Here is a 20729-nt window from a genome sequence, read left to right as displayed (position 1 = left end):
TGAAACATTATATTTTGTAATTAATTGTTTCACATTTATCATATTTCTAAATTAATTTTTTATTTGTAATTTTTATATAATAATATTGTCTTTAATTTTATTTAATTAATTTATAACCTCAAATTAATGTTTCAAACTATTTTAGTCCATACATTGGACGGGTGTGATACTATCGTCCCACCACAAATGATGAATTTTTTTTGGGTACGAGATTTAAGGAATTGATATTTAATTATTTATTAAATATAAAATGTTTCGTTTTTTCGTGATCGGACAAAATGAGTATAATTATATCCAATTATATTTTTAGAAACAAGAGGATTTTATTTTTGACCACTACAACAAGAGAAATGGGCCTCAAAATGTAACTAATATATTGGGCCATACGATTCGACCCGCAACCGAAATCGGAGCCCAGTTTAGCATTTACAGTTGAGCGAAAAGCTGGCAGGTGAGAGGAGAGGAGAGGAGGGAACACCATAATTACTACTTGAAATCTTCAAATCCAATCCACCGATCACAGAAGTAAAAGTAAAATATACTAGTACTCCCTATCAATCATTCGCAGAGAAGTGAAGAAGAAGAAGAACATGTTGCCTACCGCCTCAACAAAGGGCCGATCGGGCCCGCAACCCCGGCCGAATTCCTTCTTCCCCTACCTCCGCAGAATAGTCAAGGTTTTGCGTCCTTCCTCCAAAATTCTCACGCATATGCGTTTTTCTCCGAATTCGTGCCGGAAATTTCAGATCTGATCACGATTTTTCTTCCTCAATTTTGATGGATGGTTTCCTAAGTGTTGCCTCATTGCAATTTTGTGCCGACTTTGTGGCTTGATTAGTCGGTGATAGTCTTTTGTTTTGGGCTGTGGAGAAATAGGCTGATTAATCAAGGAGGAACGCAATTCTCATGTTGTTCTCATTCGGTTTGCTGTTGTTGATAGGGTGATGGGAGTTATTTTTAATAGGAGCATGAATTTTCAGGATTAGAGCTGGTGGTAGCTGGTGCATCGACCAAATGAATGTTCTCTAGTAGAGAACGTTAGGATATAGTAATTGGTTATAATATAGCTTTAATGGAGCATTTTTTTCTAAATTAATTCGAAATAGAAGTTCTAAGATTAAGATTTTTATGTACTAATAGAAATTTTCAATTGTTGCAATTATCATTAGCATATGTTTGACTAGTGAGATATGTTTCCTGCATGGACATGTTTTTGGATTTAGCATTTTCTCTCGGTAACACCAATTATTGTGTGGTCAATTGCAGTGGCAACAGATGGATATTGAATACACTTTCTGGCAAATGCTTAACCTATGCACATCACCAAAAGTCGTGTGCGTATCCAACCTCTGCATATTATTCTTGGTTTTTCTGTAAATCTGAAGTCTGAACCATCTTAATGTTTTCATCATATCCTTCACTGTGTTGAAAGTTTTTCAGACAGATAGATACATTTTCAGTTCTGCTAATTTGTGGGTTCTTGTACTACTATCGTATATTTGGTTTTGGTTTGGGTTTCTACAATTATAATTTGGGAAGATATACGGAGTTTTTAAAAATTAGTCAATCTGTAAACTACTACTATGATTCTACAATAAGCCAAATGAGGTTATACTTTTTTTATGTGGATTCTACATATGATAATCATCAATAATTCTTGTGAATTAGATAACATGTTATAGTGCTTGCACTATCACTTTTAAAGATAGTAATGTAAAATCAAATGGCTTCATGATTTTTTTTACTTACTTGAATCTTGTGACATTATTTTGGTATTTCACATGTGGAACGATGGGTGCAGATATCAACACACCAAGTATCACAAGCGTGAGTTTCCTCTTTGATCTCTTGCGTACTTTTGTTTTGCTGAAGATTGTTTTTCCAATGACAACCATCTTATATGATGCTGTGATACTTTCATTACTCGTCCCATATATTTTTAACTAATAAAATTATTTTTCAGCTAAGTCTTATTTGTAATGGAGCCATATCTGCTAATGCTATTGCCAAACATTAATCACCCCGTATGTTCAGCTCAGTTTAGTTACTGTAATAAGATATCTTCACTCTTTAGGTATTCTTACATATTTGCAGCTTTAGCTTCAACATTGTCCAGCTAAACTCTAAGAATCTATCTTCAGGAAGATAATACTATCTCATTTACTTAATGGTGTTGCTTTGTGGAACACTAAGTCACTAATAGTATATTCTCTGATCTCTCTGAAGGTCTACAAACCAATTTTTTTTTTACATAAGTTGGAAAATCTATATGTTCACACTGATAGTTCCATATAGACCTGGTTAACTTATATTTAATCCATTTAAATTTTTCCTATGCCGCACATTTAAAATTTCTAAATCCTACTGGTTTTAAAGAAGTGTTTAGCTGCTAATTACTAATGCCCTAACTCCCCATAATATATAAGACATTCTTTTCTTTTGCAGAAACAAAGAACCAATGGGCTCGTGATGATCCTGCATTTGTTGTCATATGCAGTCTTCTTTTTTCAGTTTCCCTTATTGCATATTGTGCTGCGTAAGTATCTTTAACGCTTTGTCTATCATGCCTGATATCATTATTATTAATCAGTGTGGTAAACAAGCCCTGCCTAGCATTTCTTTTGTAAACTGTAACTAATAATATGTTGTTTGAATATCAATCCTATTGCCATTGTGTCAGTTCATTCAAAAAAACTCTTTTTTCAGACCAAACTTCTGTTTTTCCTTTGTTTTGTCTTCTTTCAAAATACACTAATTTGAATCACTGTATCATATTTGCTGATCACCCTTATACTATCGTTGTTTTTTCATGTGGACCAGGTACGACCATAGTGCAGGGCATGCTGTTTTTGTAGTTATATCATCTTTGTTCGTCCATTTCTTTCTAATTGGTGCAATTTTGGCTACATTTTGTTGGTAAGGAAATTTAAGAACATGAATTGTTAATTACATGCATTTGGGAATAGCTTCCTCAATTTTGTTCTTTTATTTCAATCAGTCACTTTTTAAAATCTCTCATCCCCTGAATCCTAAATGGAGATACTGCATTTCCCTGACTAAGATTTTAGTATATTCAAGCAGTTCCAAGTTATTTTAGATTCAATGACCGTGAAAGGTCTCTTCCTGGTTGTAGAATCCGTAGTAGTCTGCTGAGGCCTAAGTTCTAAGGTTTAATGAAGAAATACTCCCTCATACTAAATCTGTTGGGAAGAGTTAGGTTTATATTCCATGAAGCATCTCGTATTACTGCAAAAGTTTTTCGTAAGATGAACAATGAGGGAAGTATTAGAAATGGGCCACTCACCACCTTAAATGGCAAGGGGCACGGTTATCCACACTCATATAGATTAGATGAGATCTTCACCACGAAAGACTCATCGGGCTTCCATCACGTGGGTAGGCAAGACAAGAGATAAAGAGAACAATCATTGATGTGGGCCGGAATGAACATCGGTCTTCCACTCATGAGGTAGATAAGAAATAAATAGATCCATCGTCGACTTGGGTCAGCTCTGATACCATATTAGAAATGGGCCACTCACCTCCTTAAAAGGCCTCATAAGGGGGAGGGTTATCCAAACTTATATACATTAGATGGGATCTTCATCAAATTGATGTTGGACAGAATTTAAGAGATTTTAACAGGAAGTATGGAAAAAGAAGTAGCATCTTCAGAACTTTTCACATTGACATCCACACATATGCATTAGAATTGTTGCAATTCTGGCTTTATTGCATCATGGAAGTTTGTTGAGACAACTGCATTATATATGTCTATTTGTGGATGTCATGATAGTCTGTCTAACTGACAATTGTTTGTCCATTTTCTCCAGGTTTTTCACTAACAATTATCTCCGAGAAGAAGCTCCGCACAGTTACGTGGTGGAGCAACGGGTGGAATGGCAAGTATTTTGAGCTATCTATCAGAGTCTGTTTTGTTTGCTAAGTAATATTTATCCCTCTCTATTGGGTGACTACTTGCTTATGTGACTACAATTACTTTTGTTTCTGTTACTATTATTTAAGGTACTATTGATTTTATATGTATTTATGTGTGTCTATTTGAACTAAGGTCTAACTTTTCATTGTCCTTCTGAAGGTTGTACGCCTTTGATGTACACTGCAACTCTTTCTTCCCTATGTTTGTACTGCTTTATGGTAAGTGTAAATTGAAAATGTGCGAATAATCCTCTCAAACAATATTCTAGATAGCTATGACATTTATGTCTGTTTTTTGCAGTTCTTCATTATTTCTTATCACCTCTGCTAGTGGCTCATGGTTTTATTCCCTTACTACTTTCAAATGTGCTCTTCATGGTAGCTGTATCCTATTACCATTACCTAAATTTCTTAGGCTATGATGGTGAGTCGTCTTACCTAAAGCATTTACTATCATTTTTCATTTGTAAAGTTGCAGTGAACAATTTACATGTAAAGTCCAGAAATGTTAGAGGCTAATTTGCCACCTTTTGCTGTGAGATGATAACCTAGCCTTGCAGTGGTGACAATTTATTTAAAAGTCCATTTAACACTCAATAATCTGAAGTCCCATTAAAATAGAATGCAATGGATTTTCATACTGGAAAATATTTTTGTGAGTCATATTTTTGCATTTTCTTATCTTGCTTCATTGGTGCAGTATTACCCTTCCTGGTGAGGACCACTGTGTTCCTGTATCCAATTGGTGTTGTTCTAGTTCTTTCCCCCATATGTAAGCATCTTGGTATAAATAATAACTTGCCTTCACCTTGTTTGCTCAAGTTTTGAGTAATTTACTCTTTGTTGCAGTATGTCTAAGTGGCTTCAACCCATCGAGATATTTCATGAACATGTATTTTAGTCAAAGGCAATACATCAGCTAACAACTCCTCACGTAGCATGGCACTACCCGAGACGATCCTGTTAACCCAGTAGCTTGATACTGGTTTTTTTCACATGGGATAGATCGGTGGAGAGAATTGTCTCGGCACACTTCAACTAGTATGTTAGGCGCTCCGCTTCTGAGTAAAGTAAGAATGCATCGGAGCGCTTTAAGTGGTCTCTTCCTAACTAGGATCGCGGGTTAGGCGTAGCATTTTTGTAATACTTTTTGCTTCTTGACCGACTCGTATTCTGAGCTTACTATCAATGGCCTTCAATAGTGAATGTTCATAATAGAGAGATTACTGCACTTCTAAGAGTAACGGTTCAGATATATGCCTTAGTCTTGTGTATCCCTTCTAGCATTTCAAACATTTATTTTAGTTATAATAAACCATTTATTTTAGTTATATAATAAACCGTTCACTCTCTATAATGATATCGAATAGATCGTCTTTATACAACAAAACACCTCATAGAATGCAATATACTTCATACTCTAACACATAGATTTATATTACTAATTTATTAATCTAGTACCCAAGTCAATCAAATTAGCCACTAATTATAATGGTATGGATGAAGTGCTCTCTCTATAAGTAACAATTTAACAATTTTTATATATGTATACGAACTCACATATTCTTCAAAGTAGAGAACCGTAATCCAATAAAATGGACGTTGAATTAAGTAATAACAATATTATTATAAACTTGAACCGATCTACAATAACATGCAACTCAATACTAGATAGTATATAGTAATTGGTTGCTAATATAAGATACAAATTCATATCCTAACTTCGGTGTATAAGATGTGTATAATGATAATTATCAATAGTAAATTATGCACATAGAAATGCTAATCCGTATCTCAAAACTTATTTTCTTCCACGGGCTTGGCCGGAACATGACCGTTACCTTCTCCCGGGCTCGGGCCCGAATGAATAGCTGCGACAAGACTCCCCTCCCTATTTTGAACTCCATTTCCATCTCCAGGAAGTGGGCCCGATCTCATACCCATGACAGGATTTCGCTTACCATAATCTTTCCGATCAAACGCATGTCCAACTCCTGGGCTCGGGCGCGAGTACACATCCACGACAGCATTCTTCTTTTGACCGATTTCATGTCCAGCTCCTGGGCTTGGCCCGGACTTTGCTACCTCCACCTCTTCGGATGATATTATCCTTCTTGACTCGTTCCCTTGCAGTCCTGATTCCTTTGATAGTAATCGGGCTTGAATCCCGGGCCTTATTACCAGAGAGAAGAGAAAAAATACTACTACGAAATATGCAGATAGTTTAGCCATTAGCTTTGTGTATCAAGCTGCTGAAAATGGGATTTCCTTAAGAATATGAATCCCAAGATATTTGGTGCAACAATTTATAGATTTCAGAAAGTGGGCTTAACGATGGAGATGGTTTTGACTACGTTAGTTTAAATTTTTGCTTATCTTATAAAATAAGTGCAATCTGTGTTGTTGATGGCTATCTAACAAGTCAAGCAAAAGTAGACCTATCACATTTGATAAAATTAAATATTGTAAATTTTTATTAACCAATACCTAGTTACATGCATAAACTTTTTTCATATCCAATTTCTCTGAAAATGACATGCATATGACATAAATATATTGAGATCTTCAAAATTTAAATCATTTGCATTTCGTATCTTCTATGCATATCATGAATAGAGTGTTGCACCCGAGTATCATGATGTATAATTTTTTTCTTGCTCAAAGTTAAACTGACGAACATAGTTCACCAATAATAGTGAAAATTTAGTTATCACAAAATAAATGCAGTATACTGAAAAGAACAACAAAGAAGCTAGCAAAAGACAAAAACCAACGAGCAACCAACAAAAACACACAACAATATGATAATATCCGACAAACCTATCTCTATTATCAAAAGTATCGATCTCGCAGCACAAGGTATGTCAGTATCATCGAGATTTGAGTTGGGAGATCTACAAGACTTAGTGCACGGACATAGTTGACAAACTTTTTGTGGCATGAAGTTAGATATAGACCACTAATAAATTATAACAAGTTGTAATTAGGAAGCAAATGTGACATTTGGCAATTGAAAGAGGAAACGCAGCTATCTCAAAAAAGGGTTGTAGTTGAGGAAGCAGCAAAAATTCAAGAATGGGAAATCCAAAAAGTATTTTCAGGTGGTTAAGGAAAAGATTTGGGATTTGGAAAATGACTCCATCAATGTGGAAAAACGATGCCAAAATAATTGGTATATATGTATCTATGTCATTTTCAGATAAATATAATTAATGTTATACATATATTGATGAATGAATATGCATGCATGGGATGACTAGTAGGTGATTTGGTGAAATTTCAATGCAGCAGCCCAACACGTTTAAGTTAGGACCCATTACAAAGTGAAAGTCTTTATTTGTAATGATGATTTCCATTTTCATTTCGTGAGCACACATATTCCTAAAATGTCAATGTTATATTTTGAAATATACTAAGAGACATGCATATATAAAAAAAAATACAAAATTCGTAAAATAATAGTACTATTTTTTATTACAGTTTTTTCGAAAATATCACAATTGGACTCTTTTTGTCACAAGGAGCATGTGAATTATGTTGAATGTTGCACAATATCAATATTAAACACAATTTGAGTGAATTATATACTACGTACTACTAGTATAAATTCATAGTGTAGGTGTAAGAGGAAAGAATGCCATATAAGCTAATGAATCTCACATTTGGAATTAGAGAAAAGTTCAAAGCATTTGAAAGAAATCCAACACAGTGGGAAGGAATATCGAAACAGAAAAAGGAAGTGCCTCTTCACCTAATTAAAATAAGTATTTACTTTGATGGGATATAAATCAAACGTGTTCCTTGCACTCTACCTACACTAGCAAAATGTTTAGTTAAATAAGCTGTGTTTACTGAAATTATATGTTTCCATGCATATTGATATTTTTTCAATATACCTTCTTGAAAAGAATTTATATATATATAGCTACAAATTAAAGGTCGTAATGTCTTCGAAGAGCTTTTACAAGTTCTTCATTTTTAACATTTCCAGAAATGGAGAGTAATTACTAGAACTAATTAGTGGTATTTACAAGTTTTAGCACTTGGTTAATGGTTTTATAGATTTAGCGAATATTCAAGTCTAACTGATTTACTCAAATCGATTCCACAATGATAATATTACGTTAGATACGCCAAACACACAATAAATTAATTATTTTCTTGAATAATTTACAAAAAGTTTATGTAAAAAATTGAATCTATATTGATCTTCTCGAGCAGAAATTCAAAATCAGTTTTAATTTGAAATCTCTCAGTTCTCTAATTGGACGATAAAAGTTTTTGTAGAGTAAATAACAAATCTCTTATATAATCATTAAGGGTGTGATCAATTGCTAACTTTTTTAAGTTACTAACTTGCTAACTCATCAATGCAGTGTATTAAAAATGTCAACACGGTGACATTAAAATGTCAACACATAATTTTGTTGAACTTCAATCTAATATGTTGATAATGTCACCATACTAACATTTTTAATACACTGTATTGATGAGTTAGCAGAGTTAGCAACTTAAATAGTTAGCAATATAACGCACCCCTAAGCCATTATTATTATATATTAATTTTGAATCTCATATAGTCGTATATAAATAAAACAGCCAACTTAAACTTTTAGATCAATTCTATACTATTACTAATAATACACCCTCATAAATTTCACAAAAGTAAATAAGAATTTATAATTCAATTAATATTTTAATTGTTGTTTGGTAAACTTCTTTGAAGTACTTGCCTGTATCTCTTAATTCCTTATTGTATATTGTCTTTCGATTTTATAAATAAAATTATTTCACCAAACGTGTTGTATGAATAATGTCGTATGGATTAGGACTACCATAAGCTCAAAATTGTTCCTGGACGCAAGTAAAGCTTGAAGCAAAATACGGGTGAACATTTAATCAAAAATTTCCAACATTACGTATTAAAACTAATTTAAAACTATTTCGACTCATTTAATTAGCAGCTTGATGTTTTTTGGCATTAGATCTTCACATGGAAAACGGAAAAAAAAAATTCATATAAGAAATAGGATGGAAGAGGGAGAAACTGATTCACATCAAATCTTCTTCAATCCGAGGATGAAATACTATCAACATTGGCGAAACACCATGAAATCTACGATTTTAGTTTTCTTTGGCGAAATCTATTTTAGCAAGAGTGGCTAGTTTCTTTCATTGCTCTTGAGATAATGTAGGGATTGAATTATGGATTGTTTTGGACAAATGTAGAGTAATAATTTGGACTTATTCATTAAAAATTAAATAGAATTGAACCGGTAATTTTTTCATTTTTAATTTAAATAATTCATATTTTGATATTTTGTGTTAATATTGAATGAAGGACTTCATATATACACAGAGTAAATGATGAAATAACAGTAGTATTAATTTGATATTTTGTGTTGATATTAGAATATTTTATTTCCTATCCTAACGACTTTAAATTGTTTACAATAAGCCCTATGGTAAACTACATGCGGAAGTTCATATTATCATGTTTTTGCTACTATTGACATTACAAATTTACAATACACTCTCACATTATTACAAGAAGTCAAGAATAGTATGAGTATTTAATTCATCAATATTGGGTAATAAAAGAAAATATTCTTTTGTACTAGCATCCAAAAAATCACATTAACACAATTTATGAGCACATTTAATTAGTTTAATAGTTTCTGTATATATATCCAAACCATACAAGTTACTAACACAACACACACTAAAACATAATTTGCATTGATAAATCAATCATCAACCATGAATAGAAGCGTCTGCATTTTCCTCATCCCTGTTTCTCTTCTTCTATCATGCCTAGTACAACACATTCATGCAACCCAATACATCGTGACGAACACGGTCCCCAACACCCCGGGAGGCCAGTTGTTCGACACAGAAATCGGCGTTAATTTCACCTTATCAATCATGCCAACGATCAACGAATTCATCTACAAAGTCTTTGAAGAAAGTAGCCCTGAAGACAGAAGGGACGTCCCTGTTTTGAACGTATACATCTCCGAATTCCCCGGTTACGCATACAAAAACGGTGACAACATAAACATTAGTGCCTCGGCAATGTACAACATATACCAGCCTAGGTCGATCTCAAAGTGGATGTTCACTTCCGTGATGTTTCATGAGATGGCTCACGTGTTCCAGTGGCACGGTAATTTTGGAGCCCCCGGTGGCCTCACGGAGGGGACTGCAGACTACGTGAAGGTCAAGTCGGGCTACTACAACCAGGATTCTTATACGAAACCCGGTGCAGGGCAAAAATGGGATGAAGGGTACGGTGTGACAGAGAGGTTTTTGGAGTATTGTGATAGTTTGTTGGAAGGTTTCACAGTGAAGCTGAACAAGAAGATGAGGTTCAAATACGACCAAGTGTATTGGGTTGAGTTGCTCGGGAAACCGGTGGAGCAGCTCTGGAGAGATTACAAAGCCAAGTATGGGAACCAGCCTCAGGAAAACACTATTCACATATATCATGGTTTGAAGTACTAATAGCAATACCTAGTTTGCAATTGAATATTTATATGAATGTTTTCCCCATTTAAGCATATGAATAGAATATGAGGTAAGGTATGAAGGTTTATATAGTTCATTCTCTACAAGTGAAAATGTCATAAAGTTTCTCATCTCCTTTAGAAGGGTCTTAGCAAAGTTGAGAGCTTTAAGCTCTATGAAAAATAGAGAAGATAAAATGAAAAGTTAATATAGCTTAAAGACTAGAACTAGGACTAAGAGAGATTAGGAAATCCAATTCTCTTTTTTATTTTTATTTTCCCCTCTTTTTATAAAAACAGAGTAATGGATTCAAAATGATATTTTGAATATTCATCTTATATTAAAAGAATATGATAAAATCTACATTTCATGCAAAAAATGAACGTGGAAAATGAAAACTACGATCAATCAAAATGGGATTGATTTAGTTCATATATACTCTTGATAACATTAATAAAAAAATTGTGACATAGTAAATGATAAAGATCAAGCAAAATTCTTACACAAAAATCATAAATTTAAGATATACTTTCTATATATAGTATTAAAATTTAATAAACTTGATCATTATTCCTATAATTTAAATGAAAAATATACACTTAATAGAGTCATTTTAAATTCTTGTTTTTTTCAAACATAATAAAGTCGTTTTAATTTTTATTGAAAAATATACTCTCTTCATCCCATAAAAATAGGTGCAATGTGTATAGCACGAGAATCAAGACAAAATCGGTACAGTAAGAGAGAGGGAGAAGAATGGTATGGTAAAATAAGAGAGATAAGGAGAATGATAGTTAAAGTAGTGTTAGTTGATAGTGAGACCTACATTATTAAATTGATATAAATTTTCAAAATTGGAACGCACATATTTTTGTGGGACGGGCAAAAATGGAAAGTGCACATATTTTTATAGGATGGAGGGAGTAATATATTTTTAGTCTAAATTGTACTCTCTCCGTTCCCTCATAGTTGATGCGAAACTTTTCGGCACGAAGTTTAGAAAATGGATGTTGAGTGTGTTAAATAAATTGATAAAACAGTAAGAAAGAAAATAAAGTAGAAAGTGAATAAAATAGGGAGAATAAAGTAAAAACAAGTAAAGGTCAAAGAAAAAAAGAGTTGCTATATTTATATAAATATGAATCAACTATAAAGGAATTTCCCGAAATAGAAAAATGACCCAACTATGACGAAACAGAGGGATAATATTTCCAAACTAAAAATCCGACTACATTCAATGTACCAGACTTCCTCCTCCAAATGCGAGAAGTCGTGTAATTGGTCAGCCCAAAAGAAGCATAGAAAAATATTCTTCCAATTATACCCTTTCAATTCTCCACGCAAATGATAGTATGAGTACGTACTGTTACTAGTCCGACCACACACTAAGCAAAGGCCGACGATCAACGCCACCACATCAACATGGCTTCCGACGGATTTCAGGCGCTCGACGAGAAGTCACTGGTGGTCTACTTGAAGGCCACTCCATCTCTCGCCGCCAAGCTAGGCAGCCACTTCGATAACCTCGAAATCAAGGAAGTCGGCGACGGAAATCTCAACTTCGTCTACATTGTTACTGCACCGTCTGGATCTATCGTCGTCAAGCAGGTGCGTATGACGCCGATTTTCTTTGTTAATCGCAGACATAATTTGCTTCGATTATGAATTTTACGATTTAAGTATGGCACTGTTCGTCACCTGTCTAGGGATTCAAATGAAGTTAAATTTGTTGTTGGAAGTAGGATTACGTTTAACATCCGAAAAATTTACTTGTTTTTGATGGAATTTGTACAAGCAATTAAATAGTAGTAGTAGCAAAAAAGAGAAAGGATGACCTGCTCATGAGATTGATTTAGGCTGGAAGTCAGATGTAAAGGTGGTTTATAGGTTCTGGTCTGATCTTTGCCACTTCTCATAAGAATATTACTGTAGACTAAATTTATTTCAGTAATGCTAGTATTTAATTTCATTAAATGTTGTGGCCGAAGTTTGCTGATACCAAGTTGATCTCATGCTCCCTATTAAGGAATAAGGATTATTAAATCATACCATTATATTTGTAAGAGGCTGTGAGTTGTTTTTGTTAACTGATGGTAAAAACACGCAGGCTCTTCCATACGTTCGCTCTATAGGGGAATCGTGGCCAATGGCAAAAGAACGTTCCTATTTTGAAGCAACGGTTTTGCAAGAACATGGTCGCTTGTGCCCAAATCATGTCCCTGAGGTCTACCACTTTGACAGGAAAATGTGTTTGATTGGCATGCGTTACATTGAGCCACCTCATATTATCTTAAGAAAAGGATTGATTGCTGGGATGGAGTATCCGTTGCTTGCTGACCATGTATCAGAATATATGGCATCGACGCTTTTTTATACCTCCCTGCTGTATCAGACCACTACCGATCACAAAAGTGGTGGTAAGAAATTGTTTTTACAGTTATCTTGATTTTAAAAAGTATTTTTGACAACAATTTTCTTTTAGAAGTATCGATACATTATAAACATAAAGTGTTGTAGTAATACTTTTTACACTTGAAGTTTATATCATATGGTGAATGTTACTTCAGCCACAGTGTCAATCTGAACCATTTGCCTTTAGTCAATAATTCATGGTATTTGGTTTTGAGTCTTAGCACCCTTTACTTAAAACGCTTTGTTGATCCTTTTGTGAGTTCTCACTCCATCTAGTTGCCATTGTTTTCTACATTTTTCTCTTAAATGTTAGAATAGGAAAGCATACAAATATTTATGAGTTTTGTGCCTCCTAGGTTTTTTATTTTGAATTCTTAGTGATAAATTAATCCTGTTGAAATGACTTGCTACATATTCTAATTACTACTAGAATTTTGCTATTTTGCAGTTGCTAAATTTTGTGGAAATGTGGAGTTATGCAGACTTACTGAACAAGTTGTGTTTTCTGATCCATACAAAGTGTCTGAGTATAACCATTGGACAACTCCTTACCTTGATGCTGATGCTGAGGCGCTTCGGGAGGATAACATGTTGAAACTCGAAGTTGCTGGGCTGAAATCTAAGTAAAATTCAGTGCAGATCTTTTTTTGTAATTTTTCCTAACCACTAGTTTCTAACATTTTCATGTGATAATGTTCTTACAATTGTTTTCTATCTTCGGTCTCAGATTCTGTGAGAGAGCCCAAGCTCTTTTACATGGTGATCTTCACACTAGTTCATTCATGGTTACTCCTGATTCAACTCAAGTGATAGATCCCGAATTCGGTTTCTATGGGCCAATGGGATATGATATTGGAGCTTTTATTGGAAACCTCATTTTAGCTTATTTTTCACAAGATGGACATGCAGAAAAGGAGGGAGACCGTAAAGTAGATACTCTCCCTACATTTACTTACACGAATCTAGATCATCTTATTTTTTGTCCTTGTTCCTTAGGATCTTTTAGTCCACTAAATAATGGTTTTTCGATCCATTATTGTTAGTTGCTGCAGTTGTGAGGTCGTTTCACAAGTCGAAATTGTGGTTTTTTCATAACTAATAACCACCAGTTAATTGATTTAATTGAGGGAGGGAAATTGTTGAAAGATTTGCACTTTTAGCTTATGTATATATATTAGGGTGACTACTTAAGCTCAACCATACCTTATTTAGTTAGTATAGTCATACTATAAGTCTAGATGTAGCTGGGAAACCTTTCCCTCTCTTTGTTTATCTTTACTGGTTTTGTAATTTGATTTGTTGACATAATATTTTTTTAATTTTATATTAGTTATATAAGAAGTGGATCCTGAAGACAATACTGGATACCTGGAACCTCTTCCATACAAAGTTCACTGCTCTTTGGGATAAACACAAGGATGGTTCAGGTGATGCTTATCTTCCAGCAATATATAACAATTCAGAACTCCAGTTGCTGGTAAAGCAAAGATATATGGATGATCTTTTCCACGACACTCTCGGATTTGGTGCTGCTAAAATGATAAGGTTAGATGATGCCTTATGCATTTTATGATCTGATTTATTTATACTTGTACCCTTGATAGTCCACCAGATGTTCTTCAAATCCAGTTTTACTACATTACTGATTATTGTCACATTTATATGCAAAAAAAAAGAGGAATATTGTGTCTAAATGACAGGTTTCTGGTTAATTTGTAGGAGAATTGTTGGTGTGGCTCATGTTGAAGATTTTGAATCAATTCAAGAGGCTGGTAAACGTTCTGAATGTGAGCGCAAAGCTCTCAACTTTGCTAAGACCCTTCTGAAGGAGAGGAGAGACTTTCACAAAATAAATGAAGTCGTTTCTGCAATTGAGGATCTCGACACATAAGATATCTTCAAGAGCTAAACTAAACAGGTCAGTTATTTTTAATATTTTCCCAGATAATTAATGTGTCATGCTTAGCCATGTTCTCGAATATTCAGCATGGTTTATAATGTGTACATCGTATTGTTTTGGATTGCTTATAGCTACCTGTACGAAGAAAGGTGTGAAATGAACAACTTCTAGTTTATACTTATTTCTTCACTATTTGGGATGATTTTTCTATAAATTGCTCGTTGTTTATTTCCTCGCTCGTGCCTGTACTTTGGTCTATATAGTTACGCCATAATAAACAGTATGATTTTTCACATGTAGGCTGTCATATTTGTTTGTGCTAGAGAATGAACTATGTAAACCTGCATACCTGACCTCATATTCTATTCATATGCATAAATTGATAAAACGTTCATATAAACGTCTAATTTCATTTATTTATTGCCATCAGTACTTTAAACCTTGAAACATATCAACAGTGTTTTCTTAAGGTTGGTTCCCATACTTGGCTTTGTACTCTCCCCAGAGCTCTTCCACGGGTTTCCCGAGCAACTCAACCCAATACGCATTGTTGTATTGGTACCTCATCTTCTTATTCAGTTTTACAGTAAAACCTGGAAGCAAACTGTCACAGTACTCCAAAAACCTCTCTGTCACACCGTACCCTTCATCCCACTTCTTACCTGCACCGGGCTTAGTATAATAAGCCTGCCTGTAGTAGCCCGACTTGACCTTCACGTAGTCTGCAGTCCCCTCCGTGAGGCCACCGGGAGCTCCAAAATTACCATGCCACTGGAACACATGAGTCATCTCATGAGTCAATACAGAAATGAACATCCACTTTGAGACCGACCTAGGCTGGTACATGTTGTACATTGCCGAGGCACTTATGTTGATGTTGTCACCGTTTTTATATGCGTAACCGGGGAATTCGGAGATGTATACATTCAAAACAGGGACGTCCCTTCTATCTTCAGGGCTACTTTCTTCAAAGACTTGATGGATGAAATTGTTGATGGCTGGCATGATTGATAAGGTGAAATCAACACCGATTTCAGTGTCGAACAACTGGCCGCCCGGGGTGTTGGGGACCGTGTTCGTTACGATGTATTGGGTTGCATGAATGTGTTGTACCAGGCATGATAGAAGAAGAGAAACAGGGATGAGGAAAATGCAGAGGCTTCTATTCATGACTGATGATTGATTATCAAGGCAAATTAGGCCAGTTAAATGTGGTCTTATAAATTGTGTTAAAATGATTTCCGAAATATTTGGGCTGGGATAATATTTTATGTTATTACCAAATATTTGATAAATTTCTTATCCATACCATTCCTGTAATAATGTGAGATTGTATTATAATTTTAACAATTACAAAAACATGATAATAATAATAATAATAATAATAATAATAATAATAATAATAATAAAACATAACTTTTTCATTTCAATATCAACACAAAATTAACAAATAGTAGTACGTACTACTCTTATTCAATATATGAAAATTTTAAATTAAAAAACAAAAAAAAGAGTTACACTATCTACGTATTTTTTTGATTGGGTTACAATTTCACTTTCTCATCCACTTGCCTTGCTTGTTTTTGTATTTAAAAAAACACTAGTACATGTTATTAATCCTATATATCAAACTTTAAGGCTATTTACAATTTCGCCATTTACAATTTACATGTTTCAAGATCTAGTATGTAAAATTGTAAATTCAAGCTTAAGATAGTGAGTAGTACTGAATCTCATTCATCCATTTTATAAATCCTGAATTTCAGTTATTAGAACGTAGTACTCAATCTCACTAATCTATCTCATAAATCCTATAGTTCAAATTTTCTACATATTTAAAGATTTAGTATGTAAAAAAACTGGGATTGTATTCAATATCGAAGTAAATATTAAAACCGAACTAGACACCAAATCTCATACATCAATTTTTCTAATCTAGTGGATAAGATAAATTAATCAAATGATATACTTCATTTTTAGATCGTTTTACTTCATTTTATACGAACTTGATTATTTGATTGTTTTACTTCATTGCACAGACTGAACTAAAGATTTTAAAATAAACTATGTGTTGTCTGATAATAAACTACGCCACATTTTAGTTCGACGGTTCGGCATTAAAAAATAGTTCCGTCTATATCTCATTCGTTTTCGTCATTATTCTACAATAAACGATTGCACAATGTCACAACACACATCAATTAATCATCATGTGACTCGTGTCATTAGTCTACAATACAACTACTAGTTTTTACTACTCAAACAGGAAATGATCGACAAACTCAAGCCTAAGTTTGCTGCCATAAAAAGTCAAGTTTCATACTTTGCTTTGTAGTCTACCCAGAGCTGATCCACGGTCTTTCCCAACAACTCCACAAAGTAATTGTTGCTGTAACCACCTCTCATCTTCTTGTTGAGGTTAGCCACAAACCCACTCTTGAGTCCGTTGCAGTAGTTGAGAAACCTAGCAGTCACGTCGTACCCTTCATCCCACCGGTCACCTTGCCCCGGCTTCACCCAGTGGCTCGGGGCATAACCAGCTTTCAGCCTCGCATAATCGGCTATCCCTTGTGTCAGACCGCCCGGCGCCTTCCCGTTGCCATCCCACTGCCACACACGAGCCATTCCATAGTACAAAACGCCAGTGAACTCATTTTTCACACTCGCCACATAAAACTGAATGTATCTGCACCGACACCAATTCATCACAAATACAAACATCATACGAACAGATGATGATGCAATTCCAAGACGTCAGCGATGCTGAAAACGTGCCAAAAACGTTCTATGTTAGAATGACTTGATATTCGCACGGTGCCTGCGAATCAAGCTTAAAAATCAAAATCATAGCGACATCATCATGATGGTGGACGATGGATTTTGGCTACGGTTTCTAATAAAAATATGTACTTATAGTCCTAATCAACTAAACAAAGATGATATAGAAAATAAATCCGTATCAAAACAAGACACAAATTTCCTTCCATGCATAAAAAACTTGACGTACCCGGCGCTGACGTGGATCTGGTTGCCGGTGGCATACGCCACTCCGTCCATGTTTTCGATGAACAAGCTAACTTTCTGCAGATTTTTCCGATCAGCAGCGGATTTCTGCCGGAAAATCCTCCAGATGAAGGTTGTGGAGGTATTCATGGCTTGTAAGGTATACCGGACCCCGATGTCTCTAGCAAACCGAGCACCACCTGGCGTTTTCGCTGCTTTGTCCGTGACAGTGTACTGGACGGCCTCATTCCCTTGGATTGCAGATATTAATGCCAAGCAAGACAATATCACCACAAATTTGGCCATTGCTGTTATTCTTCTCTGTGGTGTGGTTTGATATAGTGGATGCAAAACATATATACAAAGTCAAATATGTCTACATTATTTTGAATAAATATCTCCAAAGTAATAATTGAAGGGCGGCTCCCAAATTATAGTAATGGCATCCAAATTATAGTAATGGCATGACCAGTGGAAGATCTAGAATTCGGAAATGGAGGGATTGAAATTTTTATACTCTAATACTCCACAATAATTAAATACTCCCTCCGTCCGCAAAGAATAAACACTTTGGGTTCGGCACGGATTTAAAGGTAAAATTAGTAAAGTAAGAGAGATAGTAAAAAAAGGATTTATAGTATTGTTAGTGGAAAGCGGTTAAACTTTTAGGAACAAGGCGGTTAAAGAGTCAACAAATTATACTCATAAAACAAATGAAATAAGTATCATATCTAATACTCGATCAAATAAAACAACAAGATCAAGCCATGAAATCTTCTTCCTCCTTGTATACCAAAATGAAAAATAAAAGGAAAAAGGTCAAGCAAGAACTTGATATTCAATCTATCACCATTGACACCATGTAACCAACAATCCCCTGCCTGATGAAGGGAGCCATGGTTTCTAACCAATCTATTGTACTACTCCACTACGTAAAAACTAAACAGTAAGTTATTTCTAATTTTAATTAAGTTTTTATATGTATGTGTCCTTCAAAAAGTTTAGAAACTAAAAAATAAATTACATAATAAATTCACCTTAAAACATGTCCTAATAAACGTCACTATACATAAACTTAAATAATTTAGATAAATTTTAAATTATAGTAATATACAATTATTTTAAATAAGTCTGCGTTGTATGAGACCCACAACAGCCATATTTGGTGGTTCGGTGATAGTAGTAATTAATTTGCACGAGTTTCGATCAAAATAAGGAATGTTTGGAAAAACGACACATGCATAATTTAAACAGAGGCTGTCGATATTGTCATATTGATGATCAATACTAAAAATCTATTGTTTGTCTTTGCCTATATTACCTCCACCTTTTAAAATTAATAACTATTGAAGCAACAAAAATTTATAATATATTGTTGATAAATTAAAAGAAATATAAAAAAAATGAAATATTATTAATAGAAAATAGATTCTATTAACAATATTATAATTATTAAGAAAGTAGTTAATTTAAGGAATTGTTTAGTTCAAAATTCATAAATGAGGACATGGCGACGTACCACTGGATAGACAATAGATGTACACGTGGAGAGTTAATTTAGGATGTTAAAGATGACATATCTATTACTCCTTCCGTATCGGATAATTCGGATCATTTTGACCGGGCACGGGTTTTAAGAATTATAATGAAAAGTGGGTTGAAAAAGTTAGTGGAATGTGGGTCATACCTTTATATATTAGTTTTGCAATAAAATGTGAGTATGAATGAGTTAGTGGAATATGGGGTCCACTACCAAAAATGATAAAAGTGAAATGAGACAAATTATGTGGGACGAACCGAAATAAAAAATTGGGACGAATTATCCGGAACGGAGGGAGTATCTATCTTTTCAAAAAATTTAATAATTAATTTGTCTAAATAGCCCTTTGGGGGTGGTGAGAGAGGGCTGATGATAGACCCCTTCTCCACAATGATGGTCGATCTCCAAATCGATAGTGGCCCTGGCGATCGGCCACCCATTGTTAATGCTCTTAGGAGAAAAAATATTCATACGGTTTAATCGTATTTTCGTAGGTCACCACTATTTCATAAAACTCGAAACCACATGAATAATTTAAAAAATATGAAAATATTATTTATTTCGATACTTTATTCGTATTCATCATTATTCTGAAATAGAGCATGTCACAAAGCACATCATATCGAGTCCACATAGTTTGGTGCCATAACAAGTCAAGTTGCTGCATACTTGGCTTTATAGTCTCTCCAGAGCTGATCCACAGTCTTCCCCAGCAAGTCCACAAAGTAATTGTTGCTGTAACCACTTCTCATCTTCTTGTTGAGTTGAGCCACAAATCCATTACTGAGTCCGTTGCAGTAGTCGAGAAACCTAGCAGTCACGTCGTAGCCTTGATCCCACCGGTCACCTTGCCCGGGCCTCACCCAGTGGCTCGCGGCATAACCAGCTTTCAGCCTCACATAATCAGCTATTCCTTCTATCAGACCACCCGGCGCCTGCCCGTTGCCATTCCACTGCCACACATGGGTCATTTCATGGTACAAAACGCCAGTGAACTCATTTTTCACATTGCCCCCATACCCATTAATGTACCTGCACCAACACCAACTCATGACATATAGAAACAACACACAAATTTCCTTCAATGCCTAGAAAACTACACGTACCTGGCGCTGACATGGATCTCGCTGCCAACGGCATAAGCCACTCCGTCCATGTCATTGATGAACAAGCTAACTTTCAGAAAATTTTTCCGATCAGCATCGGAGTTCTGCTGGAAAGTCCTCCAGATGAAGGCTGTGGAGGTGTTCATGGTTTGTAAGGTATACTGAACCCCAATCTCTCTAGCGAACCGAGCACCACCTGGTGTTGTTGCTGCGTTGTTCGTTACAGTGTACTGGACAGCCTCATTCCCTCGGATTTCAAATAGTAATGCCAAGCAACATAATATCATCAACATAAAGTTATTGGCCATTGTTGTTAATGTTA

General features: G+C 34.8%; 6 protein-coding genes across 10 annotated transcripts; 3 read left to right on the top strand and 3 right to left on the bottom strand.

Moving 5' to 3' along the window:
• Positions 1 to 451: 451 nt before the first annotated feature.
• LOC125210586 (protein unc-50 homolog) lies at positions 452 to 5170 on the top strand. 2 transcript variants are annotated; one of them, XM_048110122.1, is made up of 10 exons: positions 454 to 677; positions 1267 to 1334; positions 1802 to 1827; positions 2446 to 2536; positions 2821 to 2916; positions 3834 to 3902; positions 4100 to 4158; positions 4241 to 4363; positions 4640 to 4711; positions 4789 to 5170. In XM_048110122.1, the coding sequence occupies exons 1-10, from the start codon at positions 591 to 593 to the stop codon at positions 4860 to 4862; spliced, it is 765 nt and encodes a 254-aa protein (XP_047966079.1). In that variant the 5' UTR covers positions 454 to 590; the 3' UTR covers positions 4863 to 5170. The 2 variants fall into 2 exon arrangements, with proteins under 2 accessions (XP_047966080.1, XP_047966079.1); XM_048110123.1 differs by lacking the exon at positions 4241 to 4363 and having other exon boundaries at positions 452 to 677.
• A 4529-nt stretch (positions 5171 to 9699) lies between these two features.
• LOC125209232 lies at positions 9700 to 10443 on the top strand. Its single transcript, XM_048108835.1, has one exon. It carries the CDS (start codon positions 9700 to 9702, stop codon positions 10441 to 10443), a length of 744 nt encoding a protein of 247 aa, XP_047964792.1.
• Positions 10444 to 11753: 1310 nt separating this feature from the next.
• LOC125212869 (methylthioribose kinase 1-like) lies at positions 11754 to 16078 on the top strand. Of its 4 annotated transcripts, none has more exons than XM_048113152.1 (7): positions 11754 to 12054; positions 12554 to 12863; positions 13307 to 13481; positions 13586 to 13787; positions 14189 to 14403; positions 14578 to 14776; positions 15229 to 16078. In XM_048113152.1, exons 1-6 carry the CDS (start codon positions 11869 to 11871, stop codon positions 14747 to 14749), a joined length of 1260 nt encoding a protein of 419 aa, XP_047969109.1. In that variant the 5' UTR covers positions 11754 to 11868; the 3' UTR covers positions 14750 to 14776; positions 15229 to 16078. The 4 variants fall into 4 exon arrangements, with proteins under 4 accessions (XP_047969109.1, XP_047969107.1, XP_047969108.1 ...); XM_048113150.1 differs by having other exon boundaries at positions 15217 to 16078; XM_048113151.1 differs by having other exon boundaries at positions 15189 to 16078.
• On the bottom strand, positions 15224 to 15928 carry LOC125209231. Its single transcript, XM_048108834.1, has one exon. The coding sequence runs from the start codon at positions 15926 to 15928 to the stop codon at positions 15224 to 15226; it is 705 nt and encodes a 234-aa protein (XP_047964791.1).
• An 838-nt stretch (positions 16079 to 16916) lies between the features above and the next one.
• Positions 16917 to 18070, bottom strand: LOC125216968. The gene is made up of 2 exons (XM_048118772.1): positions 17766 to 18070; positions 16917 to 17444 (listed from the first exon to the last, which is right to left on the bottom strand). The coding sequence occupies exons 1-2, from the start codon at positions 18065 to 18067 to the stop codon at positions 17069 to 17071; spliced, it is 678 nt and encodes a 225-aa protein (XP_047974729.1). The 5' UTR covers positions 18068 to 18070; the 3' UTR covers positions 16917 to 17068.
• A 1797-nt stretch (positions 18071 to 19867) lies between these two features.
• On the bottom strand, positions 19868 to 20729 carry LOC125208892. The gene is made up of 2 exons (XM_048108404.1): positions 20408 to 20729; positions 19868 to 20333 (listed from the first exon to the last, which is right to left on the bottom strand). Exons 1-2 carry the CDS (start codon positions 20713 to 20715, stop codon positions 19955 to 19957), a joined length of 687 nt encoding a protein of 228 aa, XP_047964361.1. The 5' UTR covers positions 20716 to 20729; the 3' UTR covers positions 19868 to 19954.

The sequence above is a fragment of the Salvia hispanica genome, chromosome 3 (assembly GCF_023119035.1).
Source record: "Salvia hispanica cultivar TCC Black 2014 chromosome 3, UniMelb_Shisp_WGS_1.0, whole genome shotgun sequence".
In the NCBI taxonomy this organism is placed as follows: domain Eukaryota; kingdom Viridiplantae; phylum Streptophyta; class Magnoliopsida; order Lamiales; family Lamiaceae; genus Salvia; species Salvia hispanica.
Note: the sequence above shows the minus strand (reverse complement) of the source record. Positions and strands in the feature narration are given on the sequence as shown.